The 14,830-nt window shown below is 53.3% G+C and overlaps 1 protein-coding gene across 1 annotated transcript in view; it reads right to left on the bottom strand.

Annotated features, from left to right (window-relative positions):
• The window catches only part of LOC119562591, a 40,130-nt gene extending 39,412 nt beyond the window's left edge, over positions 1-718 (bottom strand). The window contains exon 1 of the mRNA XM_037875814.1: positions 473-718. Coding sequence (XP_037731742.1) covers positions 473-718 — 246 coding nt within the window. The remainder of the gene's footprint in view (positions 1-472) is intronic.
• Positions 719-14,830: the final 14,112 nt, after the last annotated feature.

Genomic DNA, 14,830 nt, shown 5'->3' with positions numbered 1-14,830 from the left:
AGTTTCTTATCGAACCTCCGCCTATCGCTATCGGCACTATCAGCTGTTGGCCCTCGGTAGACCAACACTGGGGGGTTTTCCAGCCCTGGTGCGCGCGATATTTAAATCGGATAGGCTTAGCTTCTAGTTTGAACTTAAATAAATTGCCTTCGTGGCGTAACGACTTATATTATAATTATATTATATATTACAACTTATAAATTAATGGCCTTCGTGGCGTAATCTCCAGTTGTATGCCTTCGTGGCGGAAATAGAAATGGCGAAATGTGGAGGGTGTGTTTCACGCATCCTCACACCCCCCCCTTTCTTCGGCGTGATTATGGCGGAGGGAAACGATCACCTCCCGCCCGGCGGTGATGGTGACTCGGAACCGATGACCCTCGATCTGGCGCAGGTAGCGCACCCTCCGTCGATCCTGCTCCTGGATGGATGCGACTAGGGCTGTAGGCAGTCGTCGCTGGTGGGTGTCTACCCTCCAGCCGACTGGGGCGACGATCCACTGGGCCTCCTCCATAACTTGTCCAGCGTCCGGACACTCCCGGAGGGCTTGCAGGACCTCATCCTCCTCTTCCTTGCTGAGGAACAATTTCAGGGCCGGTTCCCAGCCCAGCTCGCTTGGTGCGATCGTGCGGCCGGGAGTTTGCGGTACGGCGCGCGCAGAGGTGCCCAGGCCCGGCGATATTGGGTGCGGCGATCGCTGGCTGTGTGCTCGAAACATCCCTTCCGGGGTTCGTGGGGAGCTTTGCCGACGTCCGGGCGTTCGTGGTAGCGGACTGGTATAGTGGCTTCCACCTCCTGGGGGTGACGTCTGTCGCGGCGTTCTGGGAGATGCCCTCGGGGGCCGCTCTGGTGGTGATCCGGGCGATGCCTCTGGTAGGGCCGGCGGTGGCGGGTCTACGAAATCCTGGGGAGCGTTTCCTCCGACTCCTGGGTCCTGGCCAGCAGCGGGTCCTGCGTCCTCCTCGTTGGCGTCGTCCTCCTCCTCGTTAGCTTCGTCCTCCTCCTCGTTGGCTTCGTCGGAACCGTGCCCGGAGCTGAGTCTCCTCCCAGCGTCGGCTTCCCCAGGCTCTGGGTTGACGTAGCCGCCGTAGTCCTCCCAGGCCCGGTTAGCTTCGTCGATGACCGGCTGTTGGGGCGCGCGAAGTTACCCGGCTCCAAAGCGACCGTCCATCGCCACGGAGGAGTCATCGGAAGACATCGGGCTTCCCGAGGGGCATCGTTCGGCTTCCCACCGGCATTGCTCAAGGTAGCCGGGTGCGAACGCGTGGTGCTCCTGGCTCTGGATCCAAGCATCCACCGAACGGTGAACTGTTGCCGTCCCCGGTTCGCCGGATTCGAAGATCTGCAGCCGTGCCAAACGGGCTACCGTGGGTGCTGTCGGGTCGTCGTCCTCGTCCCCGATGCTCCAATTGCAAACGCCGCAGGTGGCTCGCCGCTAACGGCGATGCTTGCGTCCGGCGACCAGGGCACGGTGGAGATGGAGTCGCCGTTACGCCCTTCGCGTGACTGGAGGCTGAGGATTGGGCTGAAGCTGGGTGGTGTGGGGCTCCGGTCTGACAGGACCGAGTCCCGACTGGGGGGTGCGCCGTCGTTGGTATCCGTGTCCGAGTCACGGTGGTCGACCGGTTGGTAGACCCCTGCGACGTAGTATGGGTAGAAAGGCTCCATCCTGTTGTTGTAGTTCCGATCTGTAAATTGCTAGAATATTAGCCTAGGCCTACGTTCCTTACTGGCCCTGCCTGAGTGCGAGGATCGACTTATCTAGTGGGTACAACTCTCAGCTTAACCTAGTTTTTCTACTAAAGTTATTACTACGATGCTTTGGGTACATTGGTCGACTCCCTTATGTTGGGAACGCGCTCTCTCCGGTGGCTTCTTCCGGGTCCCCTAGTTGGTCACTGCGTTGGTGGTACTCCTTCAGGTCGCCTACTCCTGCTGTTCGCCTCTTCCTGTTTTCCATATGTTGTATCCTGACGATATTCGGGGAGAGGAACTTCAGCACCTTAAATGGCCCCGAGTACTTAGGAGCAAGCTTCGCGTTAAAGCCTTCGCTGGCCTTTGACAGGTGGTGGAGGCGGACCATCACCTGTGATCCGAGCTGAGGTCTCCACTCGCGACGTCGCAAATTGTAGTGGCGGCCTTGTTCCTGAGAAGCCATCTGGTTGGTTTCCAGCGCAGTGCGGAAAGCTTCCTGAAGTCGTTTAGCTCGCTCAGTGGGGTCCAACGGCGACGAGTGTAGACCAGGCGTGACCACATCAAAGAGGGCCCCTGGCAATCTGGGTTCCCTACCCTGCACCAGATAGGCGGGGCTGAAACCGGTGCTATCTGAGATGCTCGTGTTTATGGCCAGCGAGATCTCTGGCAGTAGCTGATCCCATGTCCGGTGATCCTGGTCCACGTACTGAGCTATCATTGTCTTGATGGTCCGGTTTGCCCGTTCGGTGGGGTTCTGCTGCGGGGAATAGGGAGCTGTGTACTCCAGTTTGATGCCGTTAGTGCGACAGAATGTCTTGAAACCGCGGCTGGTGAACTGCGTGCCGTTGTCGCAGATCAAAGTCCTGGGTGCTCCAAAGCGGGATATTATCCTTTCCCGAAATCCAAACTCCAGTTGGGCGGCTGTGGCCTTCTTTAGGGGTATGATCTCGACCCATTTGGAAAAGACATCTATAAATACGAGCAGCATGGTATTCCCTCGTCGGGTCCGAGGAAGAGGTCCAACGAAGTCGGCTCCGACGAGCGCAAATGGCTCCGTGGGATGGCGGGTGAGCATTTTGCCCGCCGGTTTGCGTTGACTCACCTTGTATTGTTGGCAAACCAAGCAGCTGGTGACGTACCGCACAACGTCTCGATGTAATCCCGGCCAGAAATATCGTTGGGCAATCCGTCTGCGAGTCTTCCGGATGCCCAGGTGACCAGCAGAAGGGTGGTCGTGGCATTCCTCCAGCACTCGTTGTCTCTGCTCCCGAGGCACGCAAAGCTTCCATGGGTTGCTGTTTCCCACGTCTGAGGTGTGTCCGATGTGTCGATACAGCTGTCCGTGATCCAGAGTGTAATCCGGAAACTTTTCGGGGCGCCTCTGGACTTCTTCTTGCATCCTCCGGATCCATTTGCACTGAGTTCCGTGCTCCGCGAGCAGCTGAAGCATCCCTAGGGGTTGTCGGGAGAGGGCGTCGGCGACAACGTTGTATTTGCCCTTCCGATAGAGGACGGTAAACTGGTATTGCTGCAGCTCCAGAGCCCACCGGGCTATGCGGCCCGTGGGGTTGTCAATCGAGTTCAACCACTTGAGAGCGAGGTGATCCGTAATCACGTCGAACTGGTAGCCCTCCAAGTAGCAGCGTAGCTTCCGCGTGGCCCAAACTATGGCGAGGCACTCCTTTTCGGTAGTGGAGTAGTTTTCCTCGGCCCGCTCGAGGCGTCGACTTACGTAGGCGATGACCTTCTCCTCTCCATCGATGCTCTGAGTGAGGACTGCTCCAAGTCCTGTATCACTTGCATCCGTCTGAAGCTGGAACTTGTATTCAAAATTTGGGCAGGCCAGTACCGGTGCGGCCGTTAGTCTGGCTTTGAGTGTCTCGAATGCCTGCTGTTGGGGCTCCTCCCAGCTCCACTTGACCCCCTTCCTGAGGAGTCGGGACATGGGCTGAACGATGGAGGCGAAATCCTGGACGAAGCGTCGATACCAAGATGCGATGCCCAAATGGCGACGGAGTTCCTTGACGTTGGTTGGCGGGCGTAGTCCCTGGATAGCAGCTATCTTATCTGGTTCCGTCCTGATGCCTTCTTCGCTGATCAAGTGGCCTAAGTATACCAGCTTTTTCTGGAAAAACTTGCACTTTCCTTGATTCAGCCGAAACTTTGCTTCCCGTAGTCGTCGGAAGACTTCCCTGAGATTCCTGGCATGTTCCTCCCACGTCGCCCCGATGACGATGATGTCATCCAAGTAGGCGAAGGCGTGGGGTTCCATATCCGGCCCGATGACGCTGTCAAGGGCTCGCTGGAACGTTGCTGGGGCAGAATGCAGTCCAAAGGGCATGACTTTCCAGTGGAAGAGTCCACGCCCAGGGACGGTGAAAGCCGTGCATTCGCGGCTTCCTTCCGCCATAGGGATCTGCCAGTATCCATTCTTAAGATCCAGCGTTGAGATGAACCGGGCGTTCCGTAGCCGCTCCAATATGTGGTTGATTCGTGGGAGTGGGTACGCATCGGGTATGGAATGTGCGTTGAGTTGCCGATAGTCGACGCACATCCGCATATCCCCTGTCTTCTTCCGCACGAGCACCAGCGGGGCGCTGTGCGGGCTACGAGAGGGCTCGATTCGGTCGTCTCGTAATAGCTCGTCCAACTGCTGATTGATTATGCTCTGCATGGCGGGGTTCTTTGGATAATACCGCTGCTTTAGTGGCTTATTATCCCGGAGAGTGATGGTATGCTCGGCGATCTCCGTTGGCCCGCTTAGCTCGTCGAAAAGCTGTAGCTCCTCCTGTAGAAAGTGGGCGGTTTCCTCGGCGTGAGGTTCTTTGGTCACCTGTAGCCTGGTTGGGTCCTCCGCTACAGTGGCCAGGTGTCCGTGGGGACAGTGGCTCCGGAACGGGTTGTGCTTCCGTGCGCTGGCTGCGTCCGACTGGGCTGGCAGCTGATATACACCGATTTTCCGTTGTGGTTCCCGCGGCCCAGGTGACGTGGCTGGTTTGCGCGTGTGAGTTTCCACCGTTGTGGTGGCCAACATGGCGCTCGTGGAGGGGCGTCGAAACGGGTTCTTCCCCTTTGCCGTGGCGGCGTCCGCCTGCGGCTGTAGGCCGTAGCTGTTCTCCGTGGTGATGCAGGTTCCTGCGGTGTCGCCTGACGGGTTCCTCGACAACGGGGGTCCCGAGGGGTCAGGACTTGTCTTCCGCACTGGCGCGCTTGGCTTTATGTGAGTCCTCGGAGCAGGCTTTGGAACTGTTTTGGTTCCCCCCTCGGTGCCTTGCGATGATTGCGGCGTACCGGGTGTGCTTGGGGATTGCGCGGTTGCGGCCGTAGGAGTCGCCCGCGTATCTGGGGTTGGTTCTACCTTCCGGGTGGCCGGTGGGGCTAGTTGCAAGCAGACTTGCCCGCAGATTAGAGTTGCGCTGATGGCGCAAAGAAAGTCGATGCCCAAAATCACTTCATCCAGGATCGTTGGCAGGACTAGTAGCGTCAGCCCGATCTGTCGGTCGTTTAAGCCGACTTGCGCCCGGAGGGCCTTGGTCACCTCTTTCTGGGATCCATCCGCCAGAGAGATGCGGGAGCGGACTTCTCTGCTGTTTCTTCCTGAGTCTAAGCGCTTGGCGATCGCTTCGCTGACAAAGCTTCGCGAGGCTCCTGTGTCAATTGTTGCCGAGAAAGGTTGTCCCTCGATGGTAACATTGGCAACAATTCGCCCCCCCGCCAGGCGGAGTGGGGAATCTAGTGATGGGGGAGCACCGAGTGGGTCACCGCAGGCTCCCGACGTGGGCGGCGACCCTGGCCGTTTTCCGTCCGGCGGCAGCAGTCGATGGTACGGATGCTTCGTTTCCCACAGTCCCAGCAGTACATCAGCGGTGGGTTTCGGCATTCTCGTGTGAAGTGTCCAACTTCCCCGCAGCGGTGACAAGCTCGGCCGATGTCAACCGGTGGTTCCGCTGCCTGGGCGATCATCCCGTTGGATATCGCCGGCCTCCTGGGTCCAGAGGGCGTTGGAGCGAGAAAGTTCTGGGGTCTAGGTGCGGGTTTTCCGCTGCTCTCCCTGCCGGAATTCCAGCTTGCGGTTGGAATTAGGGCTGCATGTCGAACGGGGTCTCGATCCCGTGCGATTTCGAACGCAGTTGCCAGTTGGGTAAGCCCCTCTAGTGAGGAGAACTCATGTCGCCGTATGAAAAGCTGGTACTCCGGCATCAAATTCTCGTAGATCCGCTCGAGCTCCTGGTCTAGTGAGTACTTGGCGCGTTGCATCATCAGGCGTAATTCCACTACGTATATTTTGAAGGGCTCGCCCACTTGTTGTTGCCTGGTCCGGATGGCATCTTCTAGGCTCTGGTAGTACCGCGGAGGCAAGAAAAACTCCAGAAACTCTCTCCGGAAAGTTTCCCATGGCTCGGTGTGCATTTGGTATGCCCGGTACCAGCCTTCGGCGCGGCCTGAGAGAAGTCCAATGACGGCCCGCGGTATGTCACTCGTTCTCACATTGTAGGCAGTGGCACCTTCCTCGATGCGTTCTATAAAATGAACGGGGTCTGACTGTCCGTCAAACAGTACGCCCCATCCTCGCAGTTTCTCGGCGAACACTGCCGCGGATATAGGGCTGTGCGTAAGATGGGCGGCTGGGTTGGCGGCCGGTATCTCCCGTCCAGGGCTTTTCCGTAGGTTCCCTAAGCAGGGCACGGGAAGCGTGTGATCCTCAATTCCGGGCATCGGTGAGGTGGCCCGACTGGTGGACGTCCTCTGGGTGGGTGCTTCCGGGTACATTGCCTCCAGTGCGGCAAAGCGTTCTCGTAGAGCCGGGCTGTGGTCTCCTCCTCCGATGAAGGATGCCAATCGTGGTCGTAGTTCGTCTACTTGGCCGTTCGCGTCAAGTCCAAACTCTTTTAGCAGAGCCTGCAGCTCGTCCTTCCGGCGGTAGGCGATCCACCTGACCCCCATGTTTGCGGTCGTGGAATCACCCCCGGATGCGGTGAAAAACCTGTCCTCTTCCAGTCCGGCAGCTGCCGGATCTGGCTTAGATTCTGCGTCCTCTGACGTTTTCTTTCCCGAGACACTGGGCATACGCGCGGTGGCGCTGCCGATGGCTCTGCTGGGGATCACTCGGTGAGCGCTAGTGGCGTGACTGGGCGCTGGGCGCACGGCAGATGCTGCTGACGTGCGGCACTGGCTGACCGATGTGGTTGCGGCTGGCGCTCCCGTTGGCGCTCGGTGAGTGCGGCTGGTGAGCGGCGGTGCTGATCGTTGGGCGCTCCTGGTGGCGCTCGTAGCGTGGCGGGTGACCACGTATCCGGCGCGTTTGGCGCTGCTGAGGGCGCGGTTGGGCGCTGCTGATGGGCGCTGCTATGGGCGCTGCTGGTGGCGCTCGGTGGGTGCTGCTGATGGTGCAAAAGACGCCGCCCGATGGGCGCTGAACGCTGCTGAGGGCGCGGGGCCGCTCGTTGCGTGCTCCTGGTGACGCTCGTTGTGTGGCTGGTGACCACGTATCCGGCGCGTTTGGCGCTGCTGAGGGCGCGGTTGGGCGCTGCTGATGGGCGCTGCTATGGGCGCTGCTGTGGGCGCTGCTGGTGGCGCTCGGTGGGTGCTGCTGATGGTGCAAAAGACGCCGCCCGATGGGCGCTGAACGCTGCTGAGGGCGCGGGGCCGCTCGTTGCGTGCTCCTGGTGACGCTCGTTGTGTGGCTGGTGACCACGTGTCCGGCGCTGTTGTTGGCGCTGCTGGTTGGCGCTCCTGATGGCGCTCGGTGATTGGCGCTGCTAAGGGCGCCTGTTGGGCACTAACGCCGATCGATGGGCGCTGAACGCTGCTGAGGGCGCGGAAGCCGCTCGGTTGGCACTGCTGTTGCCCTGCTTGATGGCGCTCGGTGGTATCCGCTCGTAGGGCGCTGCTGGTGGCGCGGTGGGTGCTGTCGGCAGGCGCTAGTGAAGACGAAGTGGACGCTCCTGTGGATCCCGTGGGGGGCGTTGCTGATGGGCGCTGTTGGTGGCGCTCTGTGGGCACCTGATGGCCACGTGGGTGGCACTGCGCGGCGCGGGTGACGCTGCTGAGGGCGCGGTAGCCGCTCGGTTGGCACTGCTGTTGCCCTGCTTGATGGCGCTCGGTGGTATCCGCTCGTAGGGCGCTGCTGGTGGCGCGGTGGGTGCTGTCGGCAGGCGCTAGTGAAGACGAAGTGGACGCTCCTGTGGATCCCGTGGGGGGCGTTGCTGATGGGCGCTGTTGGTGGCGCTCTGTGGGCACCTGATGGCCACGTGGGTGGCACTGCGCGGCGCGGGTGACGCTGCTGAGGGCGCGGTAGCCGCTCGGTTGGTACTGCTGTTGCCCTGCTTGATGGCGCTCGGTGGTATCCGCTCGTAGGGCGCTGCTGGTGGCGCGGTGGGTGCTGTCGGCAGGCGCTAGTGAAGACGAAGTGGACGCTCCTGTGGATCCCGTGGGGGGCGTTGCTGATGGGCGCTGTTGGTGGCGCTCTGTGGGCACCTGATGGCCACGTGGGTGGCACTGCGCGGCGCGGGACGCTGCTGGGTCTGCGCTGCTGATAACGCGGCTGGCGGCGCGGGTGACGCTGCTGAGGGCGCGGTGGCCGCGCTGTGCGTGCTCCTGGTGGGAGCGCTGTGTGGGCGCTGCTGAGGGCGCGGCTAGGCGCTGCGGGGCCGCTTTCTGTGGGCGCTGCTCGGGGCGCGGTATGCGCTTGACGGCTTCGTGGGAGGCCACGTGGCTATGTGGCGCTCCGGGAGTGGTTGGCGTTGGCGGGCGCAGCGTTACGGGATCCCCTACTCTAACTATTCCTGCGGTCTCCTATCTTTCTCTAAATCTCGTCTACTGGACATGGGTCTTTAGACCATGCGGTTGGTGGTAAAACCCCAACTCTCCTGAAGGATATCTAGTCGTCCTTATTCGTCCCTGCTCGGGCGCCAAACTGTAAGGACCTTTTTCATGGGCTGGGATAAAACTCAGTCCGGCCAGGGTCCTCTACAGTTAAATTTGTAGAAAAGTATTGGGACGAAACTGGACGGGGAGTTGCCGCGGGGATTTGTGGGGAAAGGAGGCCAGAGTATCCGCGTTGCACCGAGTAAGCAGCTCTAGCGCAACACGGAACCCGAAAGGTATAGTGGAGGGCGGGGCTGCTCCCGGCGAAAATACTAACGAAACGAGTGGCGTAGCCGATCCCTGAGAAAATACCAACAAAACTGCACGGCGTGGCCGTTCCCCCCTGGATGTGCGACTCACAAGCTACTGGGGTAGGGGGTAGGGATCCGAGGGGAGGATGGCCGGAGGCGACCCTTCCCTGTGCTCCCTGTGGTCGATCGAGTGGTCGTTTGCACTGAGTAAGCTTCTCTGGCGCAACACGATTCCCGACCGGCACAGATCACTGCACGTGGCTCGCGACTACCTAAACCGTATTTGGGGCGGGGTTCCCAGGAGAGGGTGGCCAGAGGCGATCCTTTCCTGTGCTCCTTGTGGGCGATCGGGGGGTCGTTTGCACTGAGTAGGCAGCTCTGGCGCAACACGATTCCCGACCGGCACAAATCACTGCACGTGGCTCGCGCCTACCTAAACCGTAATTGGGGCGGGGTTCCCAGGAGAGGGTGGCCAGAGGCGATCCTTTCTTATGCTCCTTGTGGGCGATCGGGTGGTCGTTTGCACTGAGTAAGCAGCTCTGGCGCAACACGATTCCCGACCGGCACAAATCACTGCACGTGGGTTCCCGAAAAATACACAAATTCACACGGACACATACTTCTTCATTCTCTCTTGTCTTTATTATTCGCTAGTACTACTACTACTACCCCTACTCGCACTCAGTCTGATCGCTATTGTCTCCTATTGTCCCACTTACTCCTTGGATCCGGCGTGCCGACGCTCGTGCCGCTGTACCACTCCGGGTTGAAGTCCGCTCCTAGGTCTGATCGCCTTGGCTGCCATTCGAGAAAAGAGAGCGAGCTTCCGCCCTTGCGGCCGCATGTCAGCCCGGCTTGCCGGGTTTCTTCGTTTCCCAACACAGTTTCTTATCGAACCTCCGCCTATCGCTATCGGCACTATCAGCTGTTGGCCCTCGGTAGACCAACACTGGGGGGTTTTCCAGCCCTGGTGCGCGCGATATTTAAATCGGATAGGCTTAGCTTCTAGTTTGAACTTAAATAAATTGCCTTCGTGGCGTAACGACTTATATTATAATTATATTATATATTACAACTTATAAATTAATGGCCTTCGTGGCGTAATCTCCAGTTGTATGCCTTCGTGGCGGAAATAGAAATGGCGAAATGTGGAGGGTGTGTTTCACGCATCCTCACAAAGGGACCAAAGGAAAATGGGGATATGCAAGCAGCAAATGCGCCGGCGGTAGACAGATTTAAGCGTTGTGGGCGTTAGAGTGAAGACCAATACATTTCAGTTAAAATTTTTTTATATAGCATGAAAATTGTGGGTGCCACAGTTTTGGGCGGTTTGTGGGCGTTAGAGTGGGCGTGGCATATTCGCATAACAAACTTGCGCTGCGCTCAAGCCTACGGAATCTAAATCTGAAATCCCGTTTCTCCATCTTTGATATTTTCCGAGATATCCGTGTTCATACTTACGATTTTTTGAAGTGTGTGGGCGGATTTTGGGCGTTAAAGTGGGCGTGGCAAACTTTTTTTTAGGTCAATCGGTAGGTATTGATGAGAACAATACATTTCAGTTAAAATTTTTGTTCTAGCATCAAAACTGTAGGAGCCACAGTTTTGGGCGGTTTGTGGGCGTTAGAGTGGGCGTGGCACTCTTCTGAAACAAACTTGCGCTGCGCAGGAATCTCAGGGTATAAAAATAATAAAAAAAAAATTTATTGAAAAATAAATAAATTTCTTTTAAAATTAATTCGAATATATATCAAAACTGATATTCCCAAGAGTAGAAGGTGATATATTAAAAAACACGGAAGCTATAATTAGGACAAACAGACGGACGTGCAAATTAATTATTTCACTTGCGAATAATTTTTTTTTTTATTCACTTAGTTACAACTTTACAACTATTCCTTAATACCGACTTTTATCTTACTGTTCACAATATATCTTCTACTGAACCGATCTTCTCGGATGCAAAAACGGACTGCCTGGCCAAGGGCCGATTATCTGATAAACAAACCTCGGTTTAAGAGAATTGGGGAGCTCATTAAGAGTTGGACAAGGGTTGGACTTAAGAGAGTCGGGAAATCGGACGATCAAATTCTCTGCTCGATTACTAAACGGATTACGCTGCAGTTTTGGGGCTCGCCGGGGGTTGACCGGATGCTTGTGTTTACATTAGCTGGAGCCAGCTTAGTTTATGTTAGGAGGACCGCGGCGCAATTTAATCTTAATAATGAACTTCGATTAAAGTGGGGGAGCTAATTGGGATTCTGTGGGAACGCTGAGTAAGGGGTTCCCAGCTAAGAATTGTTTATAAGAAATTGTTTACGACTTGGGTAAGGCGGGTAAGCTCGAGCTGGAAGGCGTTCTCAGCTAAGAATTGTATATGAAGAGTTTGTTTATAAATTGGGTAAGGAGGCTGGGATCATGAGCTGGATAACTCTCCCCCTTCTAAATTGAATCGTCCCGATTCATTGGAAGTGTCGGATAAACTGAGTGTAGATGATTTGTGAATTCGACTATAATTTCATCCTCAGTGGTATTTTCATTTTCGGACATATTATTTTCGGGGGTTATTTATTAGATATTTTTTGAATTTAAATACAAGCGTGATAATTACATATATTAAAGTTAATATGATCAGTTTTAACGTTATTGGAATTTGTGTTTGCTTAATTTGAATAAATGGGCTTAATATGTTAATGTTATCGAATGAAAGTTCCGAATCATTTGACATAAGATATTCGGATATTAAAAATTCATTATACTGTTTAGCAGTGATATATTCTATTACATAGGTACTTTTTTTTTTATTAAAATAGAGCATACTGCTGGGCGGGTAAATAATTAGTCATGTCGAGTTCGGATGAAAAAGATAACTACTTATCACCGGTGCAGGCATCACAAAAGCGGAAGCTGGAGAACATGTCCCAAAACATTGCAGGTGGAACATCCTTGAAGGATCTGACATCAGCTATGTCGAAGCTGCTCGACATAAAGTTAAAAAATCTGCCAACTAAATCGGACGTCGAAGGGCTTAAACAAGAGCTGAAAAGCGATATTGGGTCTATTTCTCTGCAGGTCAAACAGCTTACCGACGACAATGCGCGGCTCAAAGAAGATGTTAAGAGCCTTCGCTGAGATAGAGAAGCTGATAAGCGAACAACAAAAGAAAAACAATTTAGTTGTAAAAGGTCTGAAGGTGGAAAAAAACTGCAAATTGGCTGTAAAAACTCTGATTGAAGAGAAACTACAATTAAAAGGTTCAAGGGTTTCCGATGTGCGAAAGCTTAATGAGCGGGATTGCAAAATGATGGTTCTAGTGGAATGTGAATCCCAAGGAGAAGCGGAGAATATTTTGAAGAGTGGCCATAAATTGCGCGGAAGTCAGGTGTTCCTTGACAAGGATTTGACATTGGAAAAACAGGCGAATAAAATGGCTCTTTTAGAGCTAAAAAAGTTTCTTCTGGCCATTCGCAGGGAAACAAAAGTAAAAGTCCAAAACGACAGTATTAACGTAGACGGAAATTGAATGTCCTTTAATAATAATAAGGTGCTTATGTGGCAAGGAAAACCAGCTGAAACCAAATTAAAGGAAATATACGGAAACAGTTTAAAAATGTCTGACATTAATTATGCGTCCCTAACCCAAAAGTCGAAGTCAAAAAACTAAAAAGAAACAAGAATAAATGTAGTAGATGTAGTCCTTTGTTAAAATGTAGTAATGTTGCAGGTGCAAATGCGAATGAAGAGGCCGATACCATAAAGAGACTGGAGATCAGAATATTGTCCTATAACGTGGCAGGAATAAAAAATAAGCTTATATATAACGATTTCTTTCAGTCGTTTCAAATTTTCATTCTATCTGAAACATTCCTTGAATCCAAATTAGATGCTGTCGAAGTCAAATTTAAAGATTTTGTGCTTAGATGGGTGCCCGCCATCCGAACTAGCGCAAGAGGACGAGCAAGTGATGGAATGCTATTTGGAATAAAAAAAGAACTTCACGACCGGAATATAATCAGATTCATAAATGTAGATGAGACCACTATTATCCAACTGAGGACTGTAGAAAATGAAAACCTGCACCTGCTGCCAGTGTATATTAACTGCAATCATTGGGAAAGAGATTCTGGAAAGTTATATGAGGTTTTAAACCATGCTCGACTAAATGAAAGTGCACTGATCATAGGAGATTGTAACGCAAGGCTGGGTGGGACGCTCAACTTCATGGATTCGACCAACAGTTAGTCACAACCTCCCTCAATGAAGCCCGTAATGCCAAAGACAAAGAAACAGACGCCAATGGCCGGCACCTAATGGACTTGGTCGAGCTGTTTGGCTTCACGGTGGTCAATGGAAGGTCGGCAAGCGATCCTTTGGGCGCTTACACTTTTATGAGAGGTGAAGCTCGGTCCACCATCGACCTATGCATGGCACGCGGTACATGGATAGAAACTATCAAGGACTTCCAAGTGAGCAGTCAAATATTCTCTGACCATCTCCCGTTGGAAGTTACAGTCATCCTCTCCACAACATCGGACGCAAGCACAGCGCCGCTCGGACTTTTACCAAGTTCGATCTGGCGAAATCGAGAGAGTGAAAACTATAGGACAAAGTTGGACCGAAACCTGGCAACAAATTGTGTGGCAGATTTGATAACCCCTGACGAATTTGAAGGATTTCTTACAGATTGCATTACCAAAGCCGCTAATAATCGGGGACGAAGAAAGCCCAGAGACTTTAACCAAGAGTGGTACACGGAGCAGCGTGAGGCAGCTCAAATACTTTCCTTCAACTTGCTAAGGCAGGCCAAATCAACTAACGCAGCAAGTGCAGCGGTAATGTATCATGAAGCAAACGCCGCATACAAGTTAACTTGTCATAACGCTCGGACGCAATTTTACATTAACCTAGCGAGGTCATTGGATTCCATAAGAGATAGCAGGGCATATTGGAGTACTATTAGGAAACTCAATGGAAACTCATTTGTAAAATCAATGGAAGTTAATGCGGATGTTCTAGGAAAACATTTCCGTGATCTTCTTTCGCCTCCAGACTGGACGCGATCGCTGCACTTTGCAATGCCGTGGGTAAAGAATCAGTCTTTAGATGGATGTGTGACAGGACTAGAAGTGGAAAATGTACTTTCAATGTTAAAAGAAAGAAAAGCACCCGGAAACAGTCCCAAAGAGCTTTCAAAAAGCTATAATTTTTCCCATCTTTAAGAAAGGCGACCCGAAAGTGACATCTAACTACAGAGGAATCTCTTTTCAAAATGCGTTAGCTAAAGTCTTCTCTGCGTTGCTACTCGAGCGGCTAAAAAACTCGGTAAGGAACAACAATATTCTTACTGAATTCCAAGCCGGTTTTAGAAAAGGATATTCGATGGTAGACAACATTTTCAGTCTTACAAGTATAGCAAGGTCATATATCGACAGCGGGAAAAAGTTATACGCGTTCTTTGTAGATTTCAGAGCTGCCTTTGACTCTATAGACAGAAGAACCCTAAACTACAAGCTCAGCAATATCGGCATATCAACGGCATTTTTGAACGTCCTACAAAGCTTGTACACGGATAAACTGGCGACAGTATGGGATGGAGAACAACTATCCGAGCGGTTTACCACGGAAGCTGGAGTAAAGCAAGGATGTCTACTCAGCCCCCTCCTGTTTTCCCTTTTTTTAAACGACATAACGGATAGCCTGCCTTGCGGTATTCAAATATGCGGATGCTCGATCAAGGCTCTGCTGTATGCAGATGACATTGTGATCCTCGCCGAATCCCCCGTTGAACTGCAAACAATGATTAATGCTCTGCAAAAATACTGTTTGTTATGGGGATTGTTAGTAAACACCGAGAAGTCGAAAGTTCTGATCTTCAAGAGGCATTGGAGAAGGCTAGCACAAAACGAAAAGTGGAATTTAGGGTCTATTCAGCTAGAAATTGTCAAGTCGTATAAGTATCTGGGAGTCTGGATTTACCACAACGGTCGTTTCAACAATTATTTACAGGAGAAACTTCG

Source organism: Drosophila subpulchrella, unplaced genomic scaffold (genome assembly GCF_014743375.2).
Source record: "Drosophila subpulchrella strain 33 F10 #4 breed RU33 unplaced genomic scaffold, RU_Dsub_v1.1 Primary Assembly Seq66, whole genome shotgun sequence".
In the NCBI taxonomy this organism is placed as follows: Eukaryota; Metazoa; Arthropoda; class Insecta; order Diptera; family Drosophilidae; genus Drosophila; species Drosophila subpulchrella.
The sequence above is the reverse complement of the archived record's forward strand: the minus strand, read 5'-3'. Positions and strand labels throughout refer to the sequence as shown.